The sequence below is a fragment of the Colias croceus genome, chromosome 22 (genome assembly GCF_905220415.1).
Source record: "Colias croceus chromosome 22, ilColCroc2.1".
Classification (NCBI taxonomy): Eukaryota; Metazoa; Arthropoda; class Insecta; order Lepidoptera; family Pieridae; genus Colias; species Colias croceus.
This window is the reverse complement of record NC_059558.1, coordinates 8,614,383-8,638,663: the sequence shown is the minus strand read 5'-3', so window position 1 is coordinate 8,638,663 and position 24,281 is coordinate 8,614,383. Positions and strand designations below refer to the sequence as shown.

Below are 24,281 nucleotides of genomic sequence, written 5' to 3'. Positions count from 1 at the left end.
AAAGAAGTCGATTTTATTTTATAAATATTAAAAACGGGCTTATAATGCCGAGGATTTCTATTATCTACGTTAAAGGTCATTACAATTATTCATTTATAGCTTAGTGAATGCAAAAAATAACAAAAGGCAACGGGGTTTCCCATAATGAGAATACCCAGAACTTTTGAAGTGTATATCCATGTCTCTTCAAATTCACTAAGATTTAAAATGACCTAAAAGTATTAAATATTTAGTACTTAATCATACGTTATTTAATTTCGCAGTGGTGCGTTCGTGCACGCCCGTCTGGCGGACAACGTGGAGATCAACAACCCCATGTACCTCGCCGGGGAAGACGAGGCGAGACATAACGACAGACATACGCACAATGTAACAATACTATTTCTTTTCGATTATTTATTACGACTATTTTTTTTTGCACTTATCAGAATAATTATTAATTTAATTTCAGAAAAAAAATTGTATCTTTTATGTAAAAAAAATGTGTTAAGATTTGTTTTAAATATTACAGAACGGAAGAAATCACTTCGCGAATCCAGTATACGAGAGCATGTATGAACCCCATCAGAATCCAGTTGAGGTAAACATCTCAATATATTATTACCCTTTGTAATGAGCCCAAAATAAAATCTCTTCACAAACGTACAGCAAATATATTCTATAGTCGACTTTTCAGTTGCCATAAAACTAGCCTATATTTTTGTCTATTTTGCTAAGCTCTATATTAGATCAATTGGTACCATTCCAGGAGGATGTAACGCTGCTAGAGCGCGGCGAGGGCTCCCCGCCCCCCGCGGAGGGCGCCGCGCTGCTCTGACACACAGACGAGCACTAGCGCACACACAAACACACACGTGCGCTGCTCTGACACACAGACGAGCACTAGCGCACACACAAACACACACGTGCGCTGCTCTGACACACAGACGAGCACTAGCGCACACACACACACACACGTGCGCTGCTCTGACACACAGACGAGCACTAGCGCACACACACACACACGTACGCTGCTCTGACACACAGACGAGCACTAGCGCACACACAAACACACACGTGCGCTGCTCTGACACACAGACGAGCACTAGCGCACACACACACACACACGTGCGCTGCTCTGACACACAGACGAGCACTAGCGCACACACACACACACACGTGCGCTGCTCTGACACACAGACGAGCACTAGCGCACACACACACACACGTGCGCTGCTCTGACACACAGACGAGCACTAGCGCACACACACACACACACACGTGCGCTGCTCTGACACACAGACGAGCACTAGCGCACACACACACGTGCGCTGCTCTGACACACAGACGAGCACTAGCGCACACACACACACACGTGCGCTGCTCTGACACACAGACGAGCACTAGCGCACACACACACACACACACACACACGTGCGCTGCTCTGACACACAGACGAGCACTAGCGCACACACACACACACACACGTGCGCTGCTCTGACACACAGACGAGCACTAGCGCACACACACACACGTGCGCTGCTCTGACACACAGACGAGCACTAGCGCACACACACACACACACGTGTAGACGCCTAGTGGACACATATATCTTCATATATCTCTATGTATTATAATAACATATCCCCATATATCCATATTTTATGAATCTCTTCGACCGGTTATCGGCGATAACCGTTACATTTTGAATGACTGATCTGTACTAACTTTCTCAATTCACTTTGGAGTTTTTCAGTGTTGATTAACGATATTATATAAGAATGACTAACGTTTATGAGCTCTCTTTTAGTGTATGTTACAAAATATAGACTAGGGACAAGTTCCTTATTACGCCGTTTTAATCGTGGTAAATAAATTGATTATAATTATTATTGTAAACTATACGTTTAAAGATGTACTCATTATGAATCAATTTTACTATATCGAATGTACATTTTAAGTGTGAATGTAAAATAATGTGAATTATTATGATATTAATTACATTTTATCATCGTGTAGCATAATTTTTTAGTGAATTTATTTAAATTTTATATTCCTAATACATATCTGAATCGACCACTATATTTTAGAATTGTAGTTATTACAAACCCCTTTGGCAGCTCTTAGTATAGATATTATCTTTAGTACACGGCACAATAATAGTTGACTAGAATTTATGGTTTTAGATTGAGAAATAGAGACAGTTGATTCGTTTTCTCAATGACCTTCGTAATCTTGTATAGTACAAAACATCAACATGCATCTAGTTTTAGCAAACGAGCTCATTTTTTGCCAAAATCTTGTATGTATTCTGTTTTCAGAATATTGCCATATCTCATAAGTACACTTATGTTTTGTACGGTGATATAGTGTTAGTTACTTAATTATGTTTGCAATTAACTATTTGTAGCAAATCCTCGCTAGGTTTAGTTTTCTGTATCCTTTTAAAAAGTACAACGAGGGATTCTCCCCAGGCCTATTCACAATACAAATTTTATTGTAAACGAAAACGGTACAAGTAGTGTTAGGTACATAATATTATATTCTCATAATATTCAAGTTAGAATCTCGTGATTATCTAATCGATCTCAGACCCTGGACCGATTTTAGTTGTATTAATATTAGTTTGATGAACAAAGCTATAGTTTAGCGTGTGCCATAACGTTGTTAATTTCGTTTATCGGTTGTTCCTGACTATGTAAGGTATTGGCTCTGTTCGATTGTTTTAGCTTTAACTCGGACAAAAGTATACGTTCTCGCTCAAACTTTTCGGATTTTGCAAAGTTTATTAACTGTTAAAAAAGTTTTAACAGTCCCAGGGCCATTGTCTTGGCAGCTATTTTTATTTGTTAAAATGTAATTACAAACAATTTTGAATTGTTTTTACAAGAGATCATAATAAAATGCGTTTTATTTACAAAATGATTTTTAGGACTAGGTTAGGAAAAAATTCGTGACGTCTCCATTTTCGTATGTGAAAAGAAATTATTTTAAATGTGTTACATTGTTATGAAAATGCACAAATTCAATCGAGCTCAAATTTTGTAAAAGTTTTACCGTAATTTGGAGCTTATCTAACACAATACAGTAGAGATATAGATAATAATATTTAGTTTGTAAGTGACCGTGATGCCCCAATGTGACTGTTGTCGACAGCTAATGGATAAACGAGACAAAAATAGATTTAGTGAAATAAATGAATTACATGTGACATTGGTATTTTATTTAAAAATCCCTATATACTATATACTACCCTATATACTACCCTACCTACCCTATATGCTAACATTTTGTATTGGAAAACAACTTTCGAGACAGTGCAGATTTTATTAGTGGTCATATTGATCTGGCATATGCATTCCTGCGAGTACACACAATCGTATATCACACTAGGTACACGTTTATCAAGTCAAAAATTTTCCTTCGGCCTCATGGCCTAGCATATGATGTCTAGTCTAACATAGTATAAAATTATATGTGCCTATATCTATATGTTAATACTAGCGTACCGCCCGCGGCTTCGCCCGCTTTCTCTAAAACGATTTGAGATTTAAACTATCCTATCTCTCAAGTTGGATCGAACTGCACATGGTGTGTGAATTTTATTATAATCGGTTAAGTGGTTTAGGAGTCCATTGAGGACAAACATTGTGACACGAGATTTATATCTATATGTTAATATAAACAAAACAATAGAATTATATGAATTGAAAGAATTAATATACTATAATGATTAAGCAGAACCTAAAACTACCAATAATATTTCCATACACTACATAACAAAAGATTTAGGTATTTGAAAGAGGCATTGTTCAAGCATTGTAAGGAATAACCACCTACTTATTACATTAGATCTATTGACCGATGATTAAATTAAAATAGCCCATGTTCTCGATCGCATTCCCATATTTTGAAGTACTACCTACTTAGTACACTATAGAATACTATTACCGTACATTTACATCAAACGAGCGAATGCTCATTATAACCCCACTATGTCCAAATTCTTTTAGCGTAAACACTAAACAGGCGTAAGCCATTCTTTGTTCTTAATTCGTCCGAAAATATTCCATGCAATGTTCTCATACTGAACAACACTGAATACGAGTTTTCGTTTACACTAAAAGATCACTAAAGAATGCTGTTTCCTTTTGCTCTAGGTCTTTGTTCGTTTGATAAATCAAATGCAATATATTTGATACAAACCCGACTACATAATTTATGTAGGCTACGTCGCGTCGCGTCACTACCATATGCAGATGATTGCAACGCCACTTCATAAATCAAAATCCTGAGTCAAAATCCGTCTCCAGTTTGAGCTGTGCGGCTTGACAAATAAACATACATGAGTAATACATACACTCGAAAAACGTACATATGACTAGGTAAAAAAATGGGAAATTTTTCAATATCTGACAACATAATACGCACACAAATGATCGTGAACGTACAGTGCAGCGGCCAGCTATCAGCATAATACCTAGCTATAGGGAAGTGTCTCTTGAGCGTTCAGCTTAGTTCGGCACCGCTCCATCTGCTTTTTATTTTATTGTATTTTATCTGGAACCTTTTAAGTAGGTGATAAACGTACGAACTTAATAATATACGCAGCTTGCAAGATCGCGAACACGGCTCGGTCGTTGGTGTCATACGTGAAGATTACTCACCCTGTATTGAAACAGACGTCGACAGAAGATGCGTTCTTAGGAATTGTATATTTTTTATGTTCCAAATAAACCTTGCCCAACCTTACTGAATGCCCAGGTCTTTAGAATTGTTTTATTGACTTTATCAATATCTCTTTCCACCTATCATAAAAACATGCTTGAAATTTTATTTTTATTTTTTTCGTCACTGTATCGATGCTTCTAATTTTCCAACCTAAACCTCAAGTCATAGTATTACAATAATATTTCCTAGGGGCTATCGTAATACTGTGCTCAAGTACCTACTAGAAGCGATGTGTGACCTACCTAGTACCTACTTGCCAATTACTATTACACAATTTTTTTCTGTAGACTAAAATGCGCAAGTGCCGCTTTCAAGAGTAGGCAATTATTTATGCCTAAAGTTGACTTTTGTTAGGGAGTGAACCTTCTGTACATAGGTAGTATTATTATAAAAAAATGTGTGCGTGTACTTAGAGTACACACGAAGAAGTGAAATTTCTTCATGACCATATTTTTCAAAAATAATTTACTAGAGGTATGGAACTATACAGAAATACGTCGAATCACGCGTGGTAGGGATAAAAAAAAGATGGCGCGTAACGAAAAAATGTTACACTAAATTTTTTTCCAGCCCCGATAAAGAAGTTTCACTTCAATAATATTATATTCTGTGCTACCGGGTAGAATATTACTCAACTATGCCACGCTTGTCTTTTCTGTATTGTAGTTAACTTCATATTTTCCCTAACCGTACCTTTAACATGTTTGTTATTGCCAAAGTAACATGGTGCAACCCAGCCTTATAGTTTTAATTTTGTTTAATTTAGCCTTATACGTTTCTGTCTGAATTAATTGAATATAACAAAGAGGTCACGGTAGTGCGTTGGTGTCAAGGTAACTAATGGGCTGATCTCAGAATCCACTGAACTTATTTTAAAAATTCGTACAACAAACGAGAGTAAAATTATTATTTGAGATATATTTTGACTATGTTTTTTTATGGTAGGTCAACTAACGGGTCCGCCAAATAAAATTTTTTTTTTAAAATGCTATTAAAAAAAAAACTACTAAATATTTTTTCAAATTTCTTTTTTTATTTGAAAGTACAATCCTTCCGGTTAATGATGGAATATAATTTCATTCAAATGGCTGCCTCGGCTAGCCATGCGTAGCCTACACGATCGGTCCAATTTTTGAGTACATTATCGATTGTGTGCAGCTGTATTTCACTAATGGCTTCACGAATATTGTCCTTTAAAGCGTCAATTGTCTCTGTCGTAGAAAGCAAGCGGCTAAAAGTCAATTTGTTGTCATTTTCGGGATATCGATTAAAATTAAAACACAAAATTAAATATAATCTTATATATTATTCTATCATTATTTAATATACATTACATTACATTTGAAACTTACAGTGCATTGCCTTATTCGAATTCATTTAGTATTTTTACATGACTGCCTAAAATAGCGTGTGATGTAATTTAGTAAGAATTTAATAGAAGTGTTTTTTTATTCCTAATCATTATTAAATAATTATCTTTTTTCAACTATAAAGGACTCTATGACACATACAATACAGTCGAAAATGACATATACATATTATGTTGATTTATTTTTTATATATTGAATTTAGTAGAAATCGTCTTCACAGGGCGCGGCTCTCGTGGTATTCTTAACTTGATCTTGTGAGAGATACATCTCTACGATTTGTTGCGCCGTCGTCGCCTGCTCCGGAGTCTTGTCTTCTCGCACGCGGATGAATCTGGAATATTGAAAATTATTTTATTAATTTACGAAAAAAAATTGTCTCATCAATATACATTATATCGCTGAAATATGTAATAATTAGTTACAAAAATACGAATAAAGTAATGTGGGGCGCTTAGTTGCGTGTATAGTTCTTGAGTGAGGCGGAGCGCTGAGTGTGTTTGTATGCGACGAGTGTTTCTGTATTTTGTGAGTGTTTCTGTATTTTATGAATGTTTATGTATTTTATGAGTGTTTCTGTATTTTATGAGTGTTTCCGTATTTTATGAGTGTGTCTGTACGCGATGAGTGTTTCTGTATTTTATGAGTGTTTCCGTATTTTATGAGTGAGTGTACGCGATGAGTGTTTCTGTATTTTATGAGTGTTTCCGTATTTTATGAGTGAGTCTGTACGCGATGAGTGTTTCTGATTTTATGAGTGTTTCCGTATTTTATGAGTGTGTCTGTACGCGATGAGTGTTTCTGTATTTTATGAGTGTTTCCGTATTTTATGAGTGAGTCTGTACGCGATGAGTGTTTCTGTATTTTATGAATGTTTCTGTATTAAATGAGTGTTTCTGTATTTTATGAGTGTTTCCGTATTTTATAAGTAAGTCTGTACGCGATGAGTGTTTCTGTATTTTATGAGTGTTTCCGTATTTTATGAGTGAGTCTGTACGCGATGAGTGTTTCTGTATTTTATGAATGTTTCTGTATTTTATGAGTGTTTCTGTATTTTATTAGTGTTTCCGTATTTTATGAGTGTGTCTGTATTTTATGCGTGTTAGTGCGCACCTGGGGAAGCGCAGCGACACGCCGCGGTCCCGCTCGAGGCGGCCGAGCGCGGCGCGGTGCGCGGGCGACAGCGACAGGTCCGCGCACCGCACCTCCCACACCGCTGCCGGCTCCAGCCACACGTCCGGCTGTACGCTGCTCGAGTAGCTGCACTCACACACAACAAAAATATTAAACACAAAAAAAAATTGGTTGTCTGTAAAGTCGGTTTACTGACGATAGTTGAACGTGACAACGTCCGATTGTGCTTCGTCGTTCGTTCCGCGCTCTCGCTCGCACTTCAAGCCTTACATAGAACGCCTCAGAGCGAGGTAACGCCGCATGAGTCATGTTTTTTCGTGCGTGCAGGCGGCTCTATCAAATTATAAGACGTTGTCACGTCAAAAAGTATATCAAAAGTACAACACAAAAAGTACGCGTACGCACCTGTAGTAACTAGGCGGAGCGGAGATAACGTGTGGCTTTAACGCTTCGGTGAAAGCAGTCAGCTGCTCGTCGCTAAACCCAGTGCCGATCTTGCACAATGTCTGGTAGCAGTCCGCACTGGGTTCTCTTGCAGCGAGCAGGAAGCCCCCGAAGCGTCCCGCACGTTTTCCGCGGCCCTCGTACGCGCCGATCACCACCGCGTCGATACTGTCCCCGCAACCCTCTAGGTAGTCCTTTTTCAACTGGAAAAAGGATATTCATTTATACACAGGTAGAGCACAGCATTTTAAAATTAAAACGAGGAAACAAAGTAGAAAATAATGAATATTTTAATAATGTGATATGTAAAAAACATTAGTGTTGAACAACAATATTTTTAGTTACATGTGCGTGTCCAGAAAATTTGTCCAGAAATTCACGTAATATGTACCACCAAATAAAACAACTTCCAAAACGCATATGATATTCCTTACCTTGAGCCAATTATGAGAGCGCCTTGCTATGTCATACCGGGCTTTATCCCCGGTGAGAGCTTTCACCATGAGCCCCTCGCACGAGCCGCGCAATGCTTCCGCTAGCTCAAGCTCCACTTCCTCCGTGTTGGAGCAGTCTCTGCCGCGCGCTAGCTGCCATGTGCCTTAAGAGTAGCATCTTTGTATTAGGTTACCCTTGTTAAGTAATTTGATGAAAAAAAAAAAAAAAATATTTGTAGTATACTGTTTTTGTTTTATTAATTATCCATCGCAACCTTCTATAACATGAAAATGAATCGCTAAATGTGTTGGTATGCGTAAGAGGTAGCGCGCACGAGCAACTTTCTCTCCGCAACTATTTTGTCTCTCCACCCATGGGCTAGTATGAAAGTGCGCGCAGTAGCGACGCAACTCTCCATACAATTGATGGGAGAGACAAAATAGTTGCGGAGATAAATTTGCTCGTGCGCGCTAGCTCTAAAACTCGAAAACAACTGAACCAATTTTGTTAATTACATTTTCATAATATAGGAATAATGGACGGTTATTATGGAGAGAAAACGTAAACATGACCGCTAGTTATTATTAATAGATGAAAAGTTTATTTATATGAACGCACTAATCTCAGAAACTAGTGGACCGATTTCAAACATTATTTTACAGTTGGACGTGTCACAGACATGACATGACCTGTATTATACAGTGTGGAAATTATGAATGGATAGCCTATAGAAGAAGTACTTAAAAACTGGTCATAGAAAATCTTACTGATAGGAAATATTTGTTTATTTTTAAAAGAAAAAAACCATTTTTCTTTTTCCGAAAATTCACTTCCTATGTCCGTTCCTTGGTTTTAATTTGTTATAATCGCCTCTGCTTACAAAAACATAACTTTTATAAAAATGTCTCTCTTCAAAAAAAAAACCCTGAAAGTTCTACCCAACAAAAAAACCCCAGTTACTAAACAAATAAAACAACCTACATACCCTCAACCTCATTAAAGTTATCCCTCAGCAACTGCCTCCTCTCCTGTAGCGGCAGTTTGACGAGCGCCTGTCCGTTGTAGTACAACAGATCGAACACGAATATACACACTTGTACCTTGATCTCTGACTCTTGCGCATCTTTGCGTTTGCGGGTTGATAAAATCTGTAATAATGGAGATTTAGCTTTAAAATCAATCATATTACGAGATATTATTCATTTAAATTTCGAGGAAAAAGGAGTAACCTAGCTAAGGTTACCTACACTACATTCGATACTCAAAAACGGTACTGTAACTCGCACGTCAAAGTGAGATGGCATTATCAACTGTCATGAGCGAAAAAGAGACCACTGGTGTAAATTCTGGCTAATTAGCTATATTGAGATGTGTCACTGTCAGAGCCCTAAATAACCTTTTTAGCTTTTTTTCTTATATTATCATTGTTTAAAAAAAAGTTAGGATTTGCATCGGATTTATTAAGATGGCTGTCCTAATCATGAGTCAGGTAGTACACACTTACACTACTAAAGTCATAGTAATATAAATGAAATAATTATTTACCTGGAAGGGCAGAATTTGTTTTTTCTCAACATCGTACGCCACCGCCTCGCAGTCCAACACGCAACTTTTTACTGTGTCTTTCAGTAGCGAGGGCAAACGGCCAATTACATCCGGGTATTTACTGAAATACAAATTACCTATAATGATAATTGTTAGTGATATTCCGATATTATTTAAAAGCTATACAGGGTTAGTTTTTAATGACCGGCCAAATTTTCAGAAATGGTTCAGAATCGATAACATTTTCGATCTAATGAAAAAAAAAAAGTTTTTTTTTAAATTAGATTTCATTCCTGTCCGCCACTAAAAAGCGAACGTGTGGACATTACAAAAGCACAATTCAGTTCAAAAACCTAGATAGGTAGAAGTTAGCACACACATAAATTTGGCGATGCGCGCACGCACACAAGTGCATTGATTCTGGCGGCTCGCACGAGCGAGGTCGTTGAACTTATCGCGTGTTTACGATTTAGGAAATTTTTAAGACATTTTCAAATGAATGCTATTATTTTTTTTTATTCGACAATTATATTTCAAACAAAATACAGTAAAACCCGTTTAAGACGATTTTCCAGGGACTCAACCAAAAACGCGTCTTAAGCGGGAAAGCGTAATAAGCGGGAAATAAAAAACGGACTTACTACGTTTAATATTATGTATTAATATTTAATATTTATTATGGTTTTCGGATGTAGTATATTGTACATTTAAACATTATGTACGTTATACAAAATCACGTTATTATAATATACAGTGTGGAAATTTTCGATGGGCCCTGGAGGGAAAGTACTTGAAGTACTTACTAATGATAGCAAATTTTGCTGAAAGAAACATTCCTTTATTTTTAAAAATGAATTTTACTGCATTCAAAGATGTTCGAAAAATCACTTGCATCGACCGGGAATCGAACTATCCGAAAATAATTTTTGTTGTCGTCGCTTTTGATTTAAAGAAGTTACATCGCGTCTTAAATCATTAACCGCTGATAATGCCTGGGCGTATGTCAATATCGAAGTTGACTCATCTTCTTTTTGATCATTACCACTTTGAGCCTCTTCTTGTGTGTTATTCACACTCTCAATAAGATGTTCAATAGATTGAATTTCTTATGATGATACATTATCATCAATGAATATCCAAGAAACCACAGCAGTCATCGCGTCAGTTCAGTCAGTCGGGTTTGAGTCGGCCGCTGTCGCAGGGGTTAATGTGTTGGCCGTTAGAGCGTATTAAACGGGATGGCGATCGTATTAAGCGTTAAATAATGTATGAAAACATGTCTCAAGTTGCAGGGACTGATGCAAAATGGTATTATACGAGAAATCGTATTAAGCGTGATCGTATTAAACGGGTTCTACTGTATGTACCTTTGGTTTAATATCTAGATCTTAATTTTAAATTTTGGCTGGTCATTGAAAACTAACCCTGTATAGAAATAAAAATATAAAAATTGAATAGTCGTTGAATTACACATAATTTTAAACCAAATATAATTCCATCCGGCTCGAAGGACCATTGTATTAGTGTAATTGAACTGAACTTATTAGATATAATATACGGGGTGGCCCAGAAAGACCGAAGTGGTGTGAATTCCTTATAACTTTTTTATTATAATTTTTTTTTTCTTTTCTTTTCAGTATTTTGTAAAGAAGACTTGGATAATTTATAATGGAGCAATACACAATTGAACAACGTGCCCAAATTGTTGAAATTTACTTTTCAAATCAACGGTCCATTGTGTTGACTCAGCGTGCATACCGTCGTCAATTTAATGTGCGGGTTGCACCCTCTCAGTCAACAATAAACCGTCTGGTTGCAAATTTTCGAGAACGAGGAGCAGTAAGGAACCTTCCTGGTCCCGGCAGACACCGAACTGTTCACACGGCTGACAATATTCAAGTGGTACAGGAGAGTATTCGGGAGGATCCAGAAACATCAACCAGGAGACGTTCGTCACAACTGGGCCTCTCAAGAACGTCGCTGCAGCGAATTTTGCACACCATAGGATTGTTTCCATACAAAATTCAACTTGTCCAAGAATTGAAACCAACAGATTACCAGCAACGACTTGACTATGCAATTTATTTCCAGCAAAAAGCACAAGAGAATCCAAATTTTATTCATAACTTAATAATGAGTGACGAAGCCCATTTTCAATTAAATGGGTTCGTTAACAAGCAAAACTGTAGGATATGGGCTACGGAAAACCCGAGAGTACTTCATCAACGACAATTGCACCCAGTTAAGTGTACCGTTTGGTGCGGTGTTTCTTCAGAAAGGATCATTGGCCCATTTTTTTTTGAAAATGAACAAGGTGTCGCCATTTCCGTCAATGGTGATCGATATCGGGCCATGTTGCAAAATTTTGTAAGGCCAGCCGTGGAAAACCATCCGCAAATATGGTTCCAACAGGATGGAGCCACAGCGCACACTGCGAGGGCCACAATGACTCTTTTACGCGACATCTTTGGTGAAAGAATAATTTCTCGTAACAGCAATTTTAATTGGCCTCCGCGTTCCCCGGATTTAACCGCTCCAGACTGTTTTCTTTGGGGCTATTTAAAAGGAAAAGTTTATGTTAATAAGCCTAGGACTATTGAGGAGTTAAAAACCAATATTCGAGAAGAAATTAACAACATACCACCGGAAGTTTTGCGAAAGGTCATGGAAAATGTGTTGGAAAGAGCACATTTGTGCGAAGCAGAATATGGCCACCACTTGCGGGATATCATTTTTAATAACTAATCCAAAAATATTCCCCATAAATTTAATGTATTTAAAAAAAAAAAATTAAAAAAATATCTCTTAAATAAAAAGTTATAAGCAATTCACACCACTTCGGTCTTTCTGGGCCACCTTGTATAAACAAATCAGCCATAATAACGTTTCGCCGCTTTATTTATTGCTATGGAATGAAATACTTACGTAGCTAATTCTCCTGATCCCGAACTATGGTGTCTCATGGGCCATCATGGGTTGGGCGAGTAGAGGTAATCACAATAGTGTAGAGGGGCTAAATGGCTATGATTGGTAGATATTGTGGATGTTTTTTCATTATTTATAGAATAATCGACCGCGAAAGAACGATATACTCACGTAGTGTTGTTCTCCTGGTTCCTGCTGAAGATGGCCGCTTTATCTAATTGCGGCGTCTCTTCGCCGGGCACGTGTATCTGTGCGCGCTCACCGTCGTACTTCCATTCGCACGTGAATAACTCGTTCTCGAACCTGGAATGGGATATTTTGTTAGTGTAAAGCATTGATAGGTATTTGTGAAAAATAGTTGTGCTGATAAAAGTACCCATAATTTCCGCTATACGAAATAAGAGAAAAAATATGATCAAAATCGCCTTGTTCTAAGAATAAACAAATGTTTTTCAATGTAATTAGATTGAAACAAAATATGTAGCGTTAAATATCACTTTTCTTTCCTGCAAGAGAACAAAATTTTACATTTTATTACCACCCAAAAACTCGGGTATATATGTATAGCCCATCCCACTCACCGAGTAAACAAATCGGCCACAGCTCGCGTGGGGTGCGCCAACATGGGCTTGAGCGGCACTCCGGGCGTGAGACGGCAATGCTTGGGCAGTTCCTCCACACCGTGCTGCAGTAACGCCGCTACGAGCGTGTCGTAGTTCGGACACTCGCAGTACGTTGTTTTTATTGTTAGTGCGTACTCGTCTACCCGCGCCTGTGTGATAAGTCAACCTTGATTTGATATTTTTGGTTTTATGGCATTCAAATGCTATAAAAAATATTTTTTTTTTAAAAGTTCGTCGTGTTAGTAGTGTCGTGTGTGAAGTGTGTCGTGTTCGAAGTGTCGTGTGTGAAGTGTCGTGTGTGAAGTGTCGTGTGTGAAGTGTGTCGTGTTCGAAGTGTCGTGTGTGAGGTGTCTCGTGTGTGAAGTGTGTCGTGTTCGAAGTGTCATGTTTGAAGTGTCGTGTGTGAAGTGTCGTGTGTGAAGTGTGTCGTGTGAAGTTTGTCGTGTTCGAAGTGTCGTGTTTGAAGTGTCGTGTTTGAAGTGTCGTGTGTGCAGTGTCGTGTGTGAAGTGTGTCGTCTTCGAAGTGTCGTGTTCGAAGTGTCGTGTGTGAAGTGTGTCGTGTGTGAAGTGTCGTGTTTGAAGTGTCGTGTGTGAAGAGTGTCGTGTTTGAAGTGTCGTGTTCGAAGTGTCGTGTGTCGTGTTCGAACTGTCGTGAAGTGTCGTGATTGAGTGTCGTGTGTGAAGCGTCGTGATTGAGTGTCGTGTGTGAAGTGTCGTGTGTGAAGTGTCGTGTGTGAAGTGTCGTGTGTGAAGTGTCGTGTTTGAGTGTCGTGTGTGAAGTGTCTGGATGGAGTGTCGTGTGTGAAGTGTCGTGATTGAGTGTCGTGTGTGAAGTTTCGTGTGTGAAGTGTCGTGTGTGAAGTGTCGTGTGTGAAGTGTCGTGTGTGAAGTGTCTGGATGGAGTGTCATGTGTGAAGTGTCGTGATTGAGTGTCGTGTGTGAAGCGTCGTGATTGAGTGTCGTGTGTGAAGTGTCGTGTGTGAAGTGTCGTGTTTGAGTGTCGTGTGTGAAGTGTCGTGTTTGAGTGTCGTGTTTGAGTGTCGTGTGTGAAGTGTCGTGTGTGAAGTGTCGTGTTCGAAGTGTCGTGTGTGAAGTGTCGTGTTTGAGTGTCGTGTGTGAAGTGTCTGGATGGAGTGTCGTGTGTGAAGTGTCGTGTTTGAGTGTCGTGTGTGAAGTGTCTGGATGGAGTGTCGTGTGTGAAGTGTCGTGTGTCAAGTGTCGTGTGTGAAGTGTCGTGTGTGAAGTGTCGTGTTTGAAGTGTCGTGTTTGAAGTGTCGTGTGTGAAGTGTCGTGTGTGAAGTGTCGTGTGTGAAGTGTCGTGTGTGTGTCGTGATTGAGTGTCGTGATTAAGTGTCGTGTGTGAAGTGTCGTGTGTGAAGTGTCGTGTGTGAAGTGTCGTGTGTGAAGTGTCGTGTGTCAAGTGTCGTGTTTGAGTGTCGTGTGTGAAGTGTCGTGTGTGAAGTGTCGTGTGTGAAGTGTCGTGTGTGAAGTGTCGTGTGTGAAGTGTCGTGTGTGAAGTGTCGTGTGTGAAGTGTCTGGATGGAGTGTCGTGTGTGAAGTGTCGTGATTGAGTGTCGTGTGTGAAGCGTCGTGATTGAGTGTCGTGTGTGAAGTGTCGTGTGTGAAGTGTCGTGTGTGAAGTGTCGTGTGTGAAGTGTCGTGTGTGAAGTGTCGTGTGTTAAGTGTCGTGTGTGAAGTGTCGTGTTTGAGAGTCGTGTTTGAGTGTTGTGTGTGAAGTCGTATGTGAAGTGTCGTGTGTGAAGTGTCGTGTGTGAAGTGTCGTGTGTGAAGTGTCGTGTTTGAGTGTCGTGTTTGATTGTCGTGTGTGAAGTGTCGTGTGTGAAGTGTCGTGTGTGAAGTATCGTGTGTGAAGTGTGTCGTGTTTGAAGTGTCGTGTTCGAAGTGTCGTGTGTGAAGTGTGTCGTGTTTGAAGTGTCATGTGTGAAGTGTGTCGTGTTCGAAGTGTCATGTTTGAAGTGTCGTGTTCGAAATGTCGTGTGTGAAGTGTGTCGTGTTTGAAGTGTCGTGTGTGAAGTGTCGTGTGTGAAGTGTCGTGGTCGAAGTGTCGTGTGTTAAGTGTGTCGTGTTTGAAGTGTCGTGTGTGAAGTGTCGTGTGTGAAGTGTGTCGTGTTTGAAGTGTCGTGTGTGAAGTGTGTCGTGTTCGAAGTGTCGTGTGTGAGGTGTCTCGTGTTTGAAGTGTGACATGTTCGAAGTGTCATGTATGAAGTGTGTCGTGTTTGAAGTGTCGTGTGTGAAGTGTAGTGTATGAAGTGTCGTGTGTGAAGTGTGACATGTTCGAAGTGTCGTGTGTGAAGTGTGTCGTGTTTGAAGTGTCCAGTGTGAAGTGTCGTGTTTGAAGTGTCTTGTGTGAAGTGTCGTGTTCGAAGTGTCGTGTGTGAAGTGTCGTGTTTGAGTGTCGTGTGTGAAGTGTCGTGTTTGAGTGTCGTGTGTGAAGTGTCGTGTTTGAGTGTCGTGTGTGAAGTGTCTGGATGGAGTGTCGTGTGTGAAGTGTCGTGTGTCAAGTGTCGTGTGTCAAGTGTCGTGTGTGAAGTGTCGTGTTTGAAGTGTCGTGTTTGAAGTGTCGTGTGTGAAGTGTCGTGTGTGAAGTGTCGTGTGTGAAGTGTCGTGTGTGTGTCGTGATTGAGTGTCGTGATTAAGTGTCGTGTGTGAAGTGTCGTGTGTGAAGTGTCGTGTGTGAAGTGTCGTGTGTGAAGTGTCGTGTGTGAAGTGTCGTGTGTGAAGTGTCGTGTGTCAAGTGTCGTGTTTGAGTGTCGTGTGTGAAGTGTCGTGTGTGAAGTGTCGTGTGTGAAGTGTCGTGTGTGAAGTGTCTGGATGGAGTGTCGTGTGTGAAGTGTCGTGATTGAGTGTCGTGTGTGAAGCGTCGTGATTGAGTGTCGTGTGTGAAGTGTCGTGTGTGAAGTGTCGTGTGTGAAGTGTCGTGTGTGAAGTGTCGTGTGTGAAGTGTCGTGTGTGAAGTGTCGTGTGTTAAGTGTCGTGTGTGAAGTGTCGTGTTTGAGAGTCGTGTTTGAGTGTTGTGTGTGAAGTCGTATGTGAAGTGTCGTGTGTGAAGTGTCGTGTGTGAAGTGTCGTGTGTGAAGTGTCGTGTGTGAAGTGTCGTGTTTGAGTGTCGTGTTTGATTGTCGTGTGTGAAGTGTCGTGTGTGAAGTGTCGTGTGTGAAGTATCGTGTGTGAAGTGTGTCGTGTTTGAAGTGTCGTGTTCGAAGTGTCGTGTGTGAAGTGTGTCGTGTTTGAAGTGTCGTGTGTGAAGTGTCGTGTTCGAAGTGTCATGTTTGAAGTGTCGTGTTGGAAGTGTCGTGTGTGAAGTGTCGTGTTTGAAGTGTGTCGTGTTCGATGTGTCATGTTTGAAGTGTCGTGTTGGAAGTGTCGTGTGTGAAGTGTCGTGTGTGAAGTGTCGTGTTTGAAGTGTCATGTTTGAAGTGTCGTGTTGGAAGTGTCGTGTGTGAAGTGTCGTGTGTGAAGTGTCGTGTTTGAAGTGTGTCGTGTTCGAAGTGTCATGTTTGAAGTGTCGTTTGTGAAGTGTCGTGTTCGAAGTGTCGAGTTCGAAGTGTCGTGTGTGAAGTGTGTCGTGTGTGAAGTGTCGTGTTTAAAGTGTCGTGTTCGAAGTGTCGTGTGTGAAGTGTCGTGTTTGAAGTGTCGTGTTCGAAGTGTCGTGTGTGAAGTGTCGTGTGTGAAGTGTCGTGTTTGAAGTGTGTCGTGTTCGAAGTGTCGTGTTGGAAGTGTCGTGTGTGAAGTGTCGTGTGTTAAGTGTAATGTGTGAAGTGTCGTGTGTGAAGTGTCGTGTTTGAAGTGTCATGTGTGAAGTGTGTCGTGTTCGAAGTGTCATGTTTGAAGTGTCGTGTTCGAAATGTCGTGTGTGAAGTGTGTCGTGTTTGAAGTGTCGTGTGTGAAGTGTCGTGTGTGAAGTGTCGTGGTCGAAGTGTCGTGTGTTAAGTGTGTCGTGTTTGAAGTGTCGTGTGTGAAGTGTCGTGTGTGAAGTGTGTCGTGTTTGAAGTGTCGTGTTCGAAGTGTCGTGTGTGAAGTGTGTCGTGTTTGAAGTGTCGTGTGTGGAGTGTGTCGTGTTTAAAGTATCGTGTTCGAAATGTCATGTGTGAAGTGTTTCGTGTTTGAAGTGTCGTGTGTGAAGTGTCGTGTGTGAAGTGTGTCGTGTGTGAAGTGTCGTGTGTGAAGTGTCGTGTTTGAAGTGTCGTGTGTGAAGTGTCGTGTTAGAAGTGTCGTGTGTGAAGTGTCGTGTTTGAAGTGTCGTGTTTGAAGTGTGTCGTGTTCGAAGTGTCATGTTTGAAGTGTCGTGTGTGAAGTGTCGTGTGTGAAGTGTCGTGTTTGAGTGTCGTGTGTGAAGTGTCGTGTGTGAAGTGTCGTGTTTGAGTGTCGTGTGTGAAGTGTCGTGTTTGAGTGTCGTGTTTGAAGTGTCGTGTGTGAAGTGTCGTGTTTGAGTGTCGTGTGTGAAGTGTCGTGTGTGAAGTGTCGTGTTTGAGTGTCGTGTGTGAAGTGTCGTGTGTGAAGTGTCGTGATTGAGTGTCGTGTGTGAAGCATCGTGATTGAGTGTCGTGTGTGAAGTGTCGTGTGTGAAGTGTCGTGTGTGAAGTGTCATGTGTGAAGTGTCGTGTTTGAGTGTCGTGTGTGAAGTGTCGTGTGTGAAGTGTCGTGTGTGAAGTGTCATGTGTGAAGTGTCGTGTTTGAGTGTCGTGTGTGAAGTGTCGTGTGTGAAGTGTCGTGTGTGAAGTGTCGTGTGTGAAGTGTCGTGTTTGAGTGTCGTTTTTGAGTGTAGTGTGTGAAGTGTCGTGTGTGAAGTGTCGTGTTCGAAGTGTCGTGTGTGAAGTGTCGTGTTTGAGTGTCGTGTGTGAAGTGTCGTGTGTGAAGTGTCGTGTGTGATATGTCGTGTGTGATGTGTCGTGTGTGAAGTGTCGTGTGTGAAATGTCGTGTTTGAGTGTCGTGTGTGAAGTGTCGTGTGTGAAGTGTCGTGTGTGATATGTCGTGTGTGATGTGTCGTGTGTGAAGTGTCGTGTGTGAAATATCGTGTTTGAGTGTCGTGTGTGAAGTCGTGTGTGAAGTGTCGTGTGTGAAGTGTCGTGTTTGTTTGTCGTGTGTGAAGTGTCTGGATGGAGTGTCGTGTGTGAAGTGTCGTGATTGAGTGTCGTGTGTGGAGTGTCGTGTGTGGAGTGTCGTGTGTGAAGTGTCGTGTGTGAAGTGTCATGTGTGAAGTGTCGTGTTTGAGTGTCGTGTGTGAAGTATCATGTGTGAAGTGTCGTGTATGAAGTGTCGTGATTGAGTGTCGTGTGTGAAGTGTCGTGTGTGAAATGTCGTGTGTCAAGTGTCGTGTGTCAAGTGTCGTGTGTGAAGTGTCGTGTGTGAAGTGTCGTGTTTGAAGTGTCGTGTTTGAAGTGTCGTGTGTGAAGTGTCGTGTTTGAGTGTCGTGTTTGATTGTCGTGTGTGAAGTGTCGTGTGTGAAGTGTCGTGTTTGAGTGTCGTGTGTGAAGTCGTATGTGAAGTGTCGTGTGTGAAGTGTCGTGTGTGAAGTGTCGTGTGTGAAGTGTCTGGATGGAGTGCCGTGTGTGAAGTGTCGTGATTGAGTGTCGTGTGTGAAGCGTCGTGATTGAGTGTCGTGTGTGAAGTGTCGTGTGTGAAGTGTCGTGTTTGAAGTGTCGTGTGTGAAGTGTCGTGTGTGAAGTGTCGTGTGTGAAGTGTCGTGTGTGAAGTGTCGTGTGTGAAGTGTCGTGTGTGAAGTGTCGTGTGTGAAGTGTCATGTGTGAAGTGTCTGGATGGAGTGTCGTGTGTAAAGTGTCGTGTGTGAAGTGTCGTGTGTGAAGTGTCGTGTGTGAAGTGTCGTGTGTGAAGTGTCGTGTTTGAGTGTCGTGTTTAAGTGTCGTGTGTGAAGTGTGGTGTGTGAAGTTTCGTGTGTGAAGTGTCGTGTTTGAGTGTCGTGTGTAAAGTGTCGTGTGTGATGTGTCGTGTGTGAAGTGTCGTGTGTGAAATGTCGTGTTTGAGTGTCGTGTGTGAAGTCGTGTGTGAAGTGTGTCGTGTTCGAAGTGTCGTGTTCGAAGTGTCGTGTTTGAAGTGTCGTGTGTGAAGTGTGTCGTGTGTGAAGTGTCGTGTTTGAAGTGTCGTGTTAGAAGTGTGTCGTGTTTGAAGTGTCGTGTGTGAAGTGTCGTGTGTGAAGTGTGTCGTGTTTGAAGTGTCGTGTGTGAAGTGTCGTGTGTGAAGTGTGTCGTGTTCGAAGTGTCGTGTTTGAAGTGTCGTGTGTGAAGTGTCGTGTGTGAAGTGTCATGTGTGAAGTGTCGTGTGTGAAGTGTGTCGTGTGAAGTGTGTCGTGTTCGAAGTGTCGTGTTTGAAGTGTCGTGTTTGAAGTGTCGTGTGAAGTGTGTCGTGTTCGAAGTGTCGTGTTTGAAGTGTCGTGTTTGAAGTGTCGTGTTTGAAGTGTCGTGTGTGCAGTGTCGTGTGTGAAGTGTGTCGTGTTCGAAGTGTCGTGTTTGAAGTGTCGTGTGTTAAGTGTGTCGTGTGTGAAGTGTCGTGTTTGAAGTGTCGTGTGTTAAGTGTGTCGTGTGTGAAGTGTCGTGTTTGAAGTGTCGTGTGTGAAGTGTGTCGTGTTTGAAGTGTCGTGTGTGAAGTGTCGTGTGTGAAGTGTGTCGTGTTCGAAGTGTCCTATTTCAAGTGTCGTGTCATGAAGTGTTGTTATTGTTTTAACACAACAGACAATTATAACACTTGTATAATTAATTACCTTAAACTGTTCCGCGCTCATTTTACCAGCCACGTCTATCTCTCCGGCCCGAGGTCCGGCGGGCGGAGTCGCGGCGCAGGCCACTGCGAGCGCTTGTAGTACTGATTGTTCCGCCAGACCTATACGTAGCTTGCCTTCTAGCGACCTGGGGGAAAAGAGGGACTTGGTTTTTAAAACGAAATCATGTCGAAAATGTTTAAAGTATAGTTTTGATATTGTAGTATCGGAAAGTGTAACATCACCGTCATAATTTTTTTTAAGTGTTTAATTTTTGTTAATTTCGTCTATGTATTTAATACTAACCTTATAAGATATCTTGCTTCAGAGAATCGACATGCGACATATAGGGATTGTATCTTGCCTATTTTCTTATTTACCGAAGCGTGACCTGTAAATAAATGCAAAATAATAGTGTAGTTTACCATGACGTGTTAGTAAGTCAATAAAGTATTTTCTTACATACATAAAATAAACATTCTCACATCAACATTGTTTTATTGAATATGCGTTAACATATAGTTTTTAACAAAAACAAGATTTGTTTTGACTATGACAGAATGATGATTATGAGTTCAATAAGACCTATTTTTTACCCATTTGTATTTATTGAAGGGCATTTTATTTTAGGGTTTTTATGTACTTTGTGTAGCAATCTCAACGTGATATTTCAACCCACACCAAACCCCGGACATTCCATACAAAATGATCGTTTTGACAGTCACACTGTAGAGACTGCAAATGTGTGTGTTAACGCTTTATGGTTGGCACAATTGTGACTAGCGTAAAGAAATTCGCGTATTTCCAATGAAATACATCCGTAAACAGCACAATATCTAACCATTTTCTACGAAAAACGATAATCACAAATCCAAAATAATAAAACTACATTAAGTCAATTTGATTAATGTTGTCAATCTTCATTGCGTATCGTCCTTGCAGAAAAGTGCGGGCCATGTGATCGTGCGGGGTGAGGTAAGAGTTTAATTTCGGAAGGCGGAGAGTGTCCGTTCTGTAGCGTTTAGCTAATATTATGTATTCTGTGGCCACAGCCACTCACCACTCTCAGCAGCGACCTCCTTGAGCGCAGTGAACACGCGGCGCAGGGTGAGCGGCGCGGGCGTGAACATGGTGCGCTGTGTGGCGCGCGCCTGCTCCGCTACCAGCCCGAGGTCTCCGCTAGCTCGGGCTGCGGTGCGCATCTGAGCGAGGGACCGCCCCGTGCACTGCCCTACCGCTTTCATTATGTAGGTTTCCGCCATGCCTGGACACCAATTATGTTAATTAATACTTAATCTTAATATATATAAATCTCGTGTCACAATGTTTGTCCTAAATGGACTCCTAAACCACTTAACCGATTATAATAAAATTCGCCCACCAGAGATAGGATAGTTTAAATCTCAAATTGTTTTAGAGAAAGCAAGCGAAGCCGCGGGCGGTAAGCTAGTAGTACTATAATAGTATATTTTTTAGTTAATAGTACAATTGAGTACAGTTTTATGGAAATAAAATAAGCAATTAAGAATATAGGTCAGGTATAGGTAATTAAGAATATGGTCATAGATGTTCATAGTATAATATAGTGGAATGACAATGTTTGAAAAACTTTGCTGTTATTTAAATATTGCTCAAGAATATAGTTTGCATCCAATGAACTGTTTTCCAAGAAAAAACGTAATAAATGAATAGGAATACTAACAAAACGTAGAAATAAAAGATGAAATTCTTACACTAATGAACAAAACAAAAATTGAAAAATTCCAAGATGTATCAAAATGTAACAATGATAAAAATAAACATATGCCATAAATATTCTTACCTAACTCAAGACTATGGTAAGCTGGTGCTAGCTGGTTTAAACACAAGTATATACTCGGCAACAGGTCTTCTGGTGTCAATACAATCACAGATCTGAAGTAGTTACTCAAAATCTCAATCATTTTCAGCCTGGCCGATGTAGCTTCGATAGCTTCAAGTGTTTTTGCCAGAGCAAGATATGGGATTTCTTTTCCTTTTGACCAGCATGCATCGTTTATTGGATTGTATTTTGATTTCGCTGGGTTGTAATCAGCCTCTGCAAGATTGAAGAGATTGTAATTATTAATCTATTTATTTAATATTATTATTTTCTTAACACAGCTATGCATATTTTTCAAAATATAAATAAATGAATGACCATCCTAGTTATATAAAAATCTGTTGCTTAGTTTGAAAGATCTAAGCATACATAGGTAGACAGAGAGAAACATTGAGATATACATATGGAGACGACACCGCCTACATCACTTATGTTCGCTCAACATACGCCATATGGCGTAACTGCACGCTCCTTTTTTTATTTGTTTTAAAGTGAAACGCATCAAATAAGCCTTCGTGTGTGTTACGATATTGCACAAATAATACGGAAAAGTGCAAAGGAATAACTTTCATCGGTAAGTACCTAACTAGATAATAATTTTTAAAACTTGGTTAGAGCAAAAAAATGACGCACAGATTTTGTTCGTGGTGTCTCCTCCATATGTAGTATTATTATTTCAATGGAGAGAAACTATTTTTCATACTATGTAGTAATAATATGGACACAATAGTAGAACAACATACCAGGAGTCAATGTAGCTTTAATATCAAGTTTCTCCTCTTTGATCCCATTCTCTTTATTTTCTTCAGGAACTTCTTTCTTTTTACTGGATGGGCTCACATTATTTTTCTTTTTACTTGAAGGTGGAGATTTGACTTCCTTCTTCGCTTTTGGACTTTCTTTCTCTTGTTTGACTTTAGGACTCTTAAGTGTTGAAAATACTGATTCCTTTTTAGGACTAACTTTTACTGGTGATTCAACTTTTAGAACTTTTGCCTTAGTTTTCTTGCTTTTCGGTGAATCATAAGTTTTAACAGGGTTTTCACTTTTTTCCAATTTTATTTCTTCTGTATCTGACTTTGTCTCTGATTCACTTCCTGAACTTACAATACGCCTGCGCTTTGACTTTTTCTATAAAATATATAACAAATACATACTTACACATGTTTAATTTAAGAAGTAAATAAATTCATCTACAGTAACTAAATAGTGACCATAAAATGCATTATTGGCAAGAAAATAAAAACATGTTTTATTTTAATTACATTTACCTACTTCTACATAGTTTCAATAATTCAATAATTTTAATTTCAATATTAAATAAAATAAATAAAATACCTTTTCAGCACTATCAACTTTGTTAGATTTCACATCATCCACTGAATCACTGCCACTGCTCTCTGATCTTATTCTCTTTGCTTTCTACAAATACAAAACACATAAAGGATTTGTGATAAATATAAGTAGGTAAAACTATAATAATATAGTGTCTTACCTTTTCAGTTCCATTTGTAACTGGAGATTCATTCTCATCTGTTATTGAATTATCCTGTAAGAAATTTAATGATTGTGTAAGGTTATGATATTTATACAAATACGAATTATTTTCAAATACCTGTATACAGTACAGTACAAGAGCTTAATTATTTTATTAATTCTATCCATTCATATTTTGTTACATGTTTAAATCGTGTGGAGAAATAGAAAATCTGCTTCGTACTCACCTTGGAGTCCTCCTTTTTGATTTCAATATTTTTTTTGGGTGTTGCTGTAAAGAACGATCTAATACTTGTCTGCGACATGTTTTGAGTCCCAAAATTTACTAATTTATTAGGAACATTAACGAAATGAGAGATGTTTACGTTTCCTGCACAAACAGGCACAGAACGGAGTCCAAATACTAATCTACTGACTGTAAGAAACTTTAAGGAGTTCATAAATCAATTGAATCAGAGCATTAGTAGATTATACTTACAAGAAATTCTATAAAACACTTGAAATATAAAGCAAAATTTATATAAAAGTAACATAAATATTAAAGTCCGATTGACATGCTACTTTGACAGTATGTTTTTTAGATTCGGCGCCAAAAAATGACAGTCGACTTACAGATTCATATGAGGATTCATAGTATACAGAGTTGAAACTAAAATTGAATTCGTGTAAAATATTTATAGATTTTATCTATCTTAATCAATCTTAATGAAATGTTAATTAAACATTTAGAGCAATATGGAGTAAAATAAATAATGTTAAATTCAATATAAATTTTTATAAGATTCCAAACAATCAGAATCACGACCACAAAAAGTAACTGTCAATAAAAAAAAGTAATTACAGTTAAGTATTTTTTATTAGCAATCATCTAAATTTGCTCTAAGCTATATTATACTTCAATTTGTATTTAATAAAATTATTTTAGGTTTCCAATCCATTTATAAAGTATTACCATTGCTTATGAAACTTTATATTTCTTATTAAAAGTTTTTTTATTGACCTCGTC

General features: G+C 39.4%; 2 protein-coding genes across 2 annotated transcripts in view; one reads left to right on the top strand and one right to left on the bottom strand.

The window, feature by feature from the left end:
* Window positions 1-3,190, top strand: part of LOC123701877 (prolow-density lipoprotein receptor-related protein 1) — a 102,296-nt gene extending 99,106 nt beyond the window's left edge. Inside the window, exons 86-88 of the mRNA XM_045649464.1 lie at window positions 264-369; window positions 512-580; window positions 749-3,190. Of these exons, the coding sequence (XP_045505420.1) occupies window positions 264-369; window positions 512-580; window positions 749-817 (244 nt within the window). The 3' untranslated portion in view covers window positions 818-3,190. The remainder of the gene's footprint in view (window positions 1-263; window positions 370-511; window positions 581-748) is intronic.
* A 2,806-nt stretch (window positions 3,191-5,996) lies between these two features.
* On the bottom strand, window positions 5,997-23,838 carry LOC123701630 (DNA ligase 1). The gene is made up of 16 exons (XM_045649114.1): window positions 23,503-23,838; window positions 23,274-23,327; window positions 23,117-23,200; window positions 22,522-22,909; window positions 21,740-21,994; window positions 20,978-21,181; window positions 20,224-20,308; window positions 19,921-20,065; window positions 13,142-13,332; window positions 12,732-12,863; window positions 9,636-9,756; window positions 9,076-9,238; window positions 8,090-8,253; window positions 7,617-7,858; window positions 7,191-7,337; window positions 5,997-6,411 (listed from the first exon to the last, which is right to left on the bottom strand). Exons 1-16 carry the CDS (start codon window positions 23,713-23,715, stop codon window positions 6,279-6,281), a joined length of 2,721 nt encoding a protein of 906 aa, XP_045505070.1. The 5' UTR covers window positions 23,716-23,838; the 3' UTR covers window positions 5,997-6,278.
* Between the last annotated feature and the right edge of the window lie 443 nt (window positions 23,839-24,281).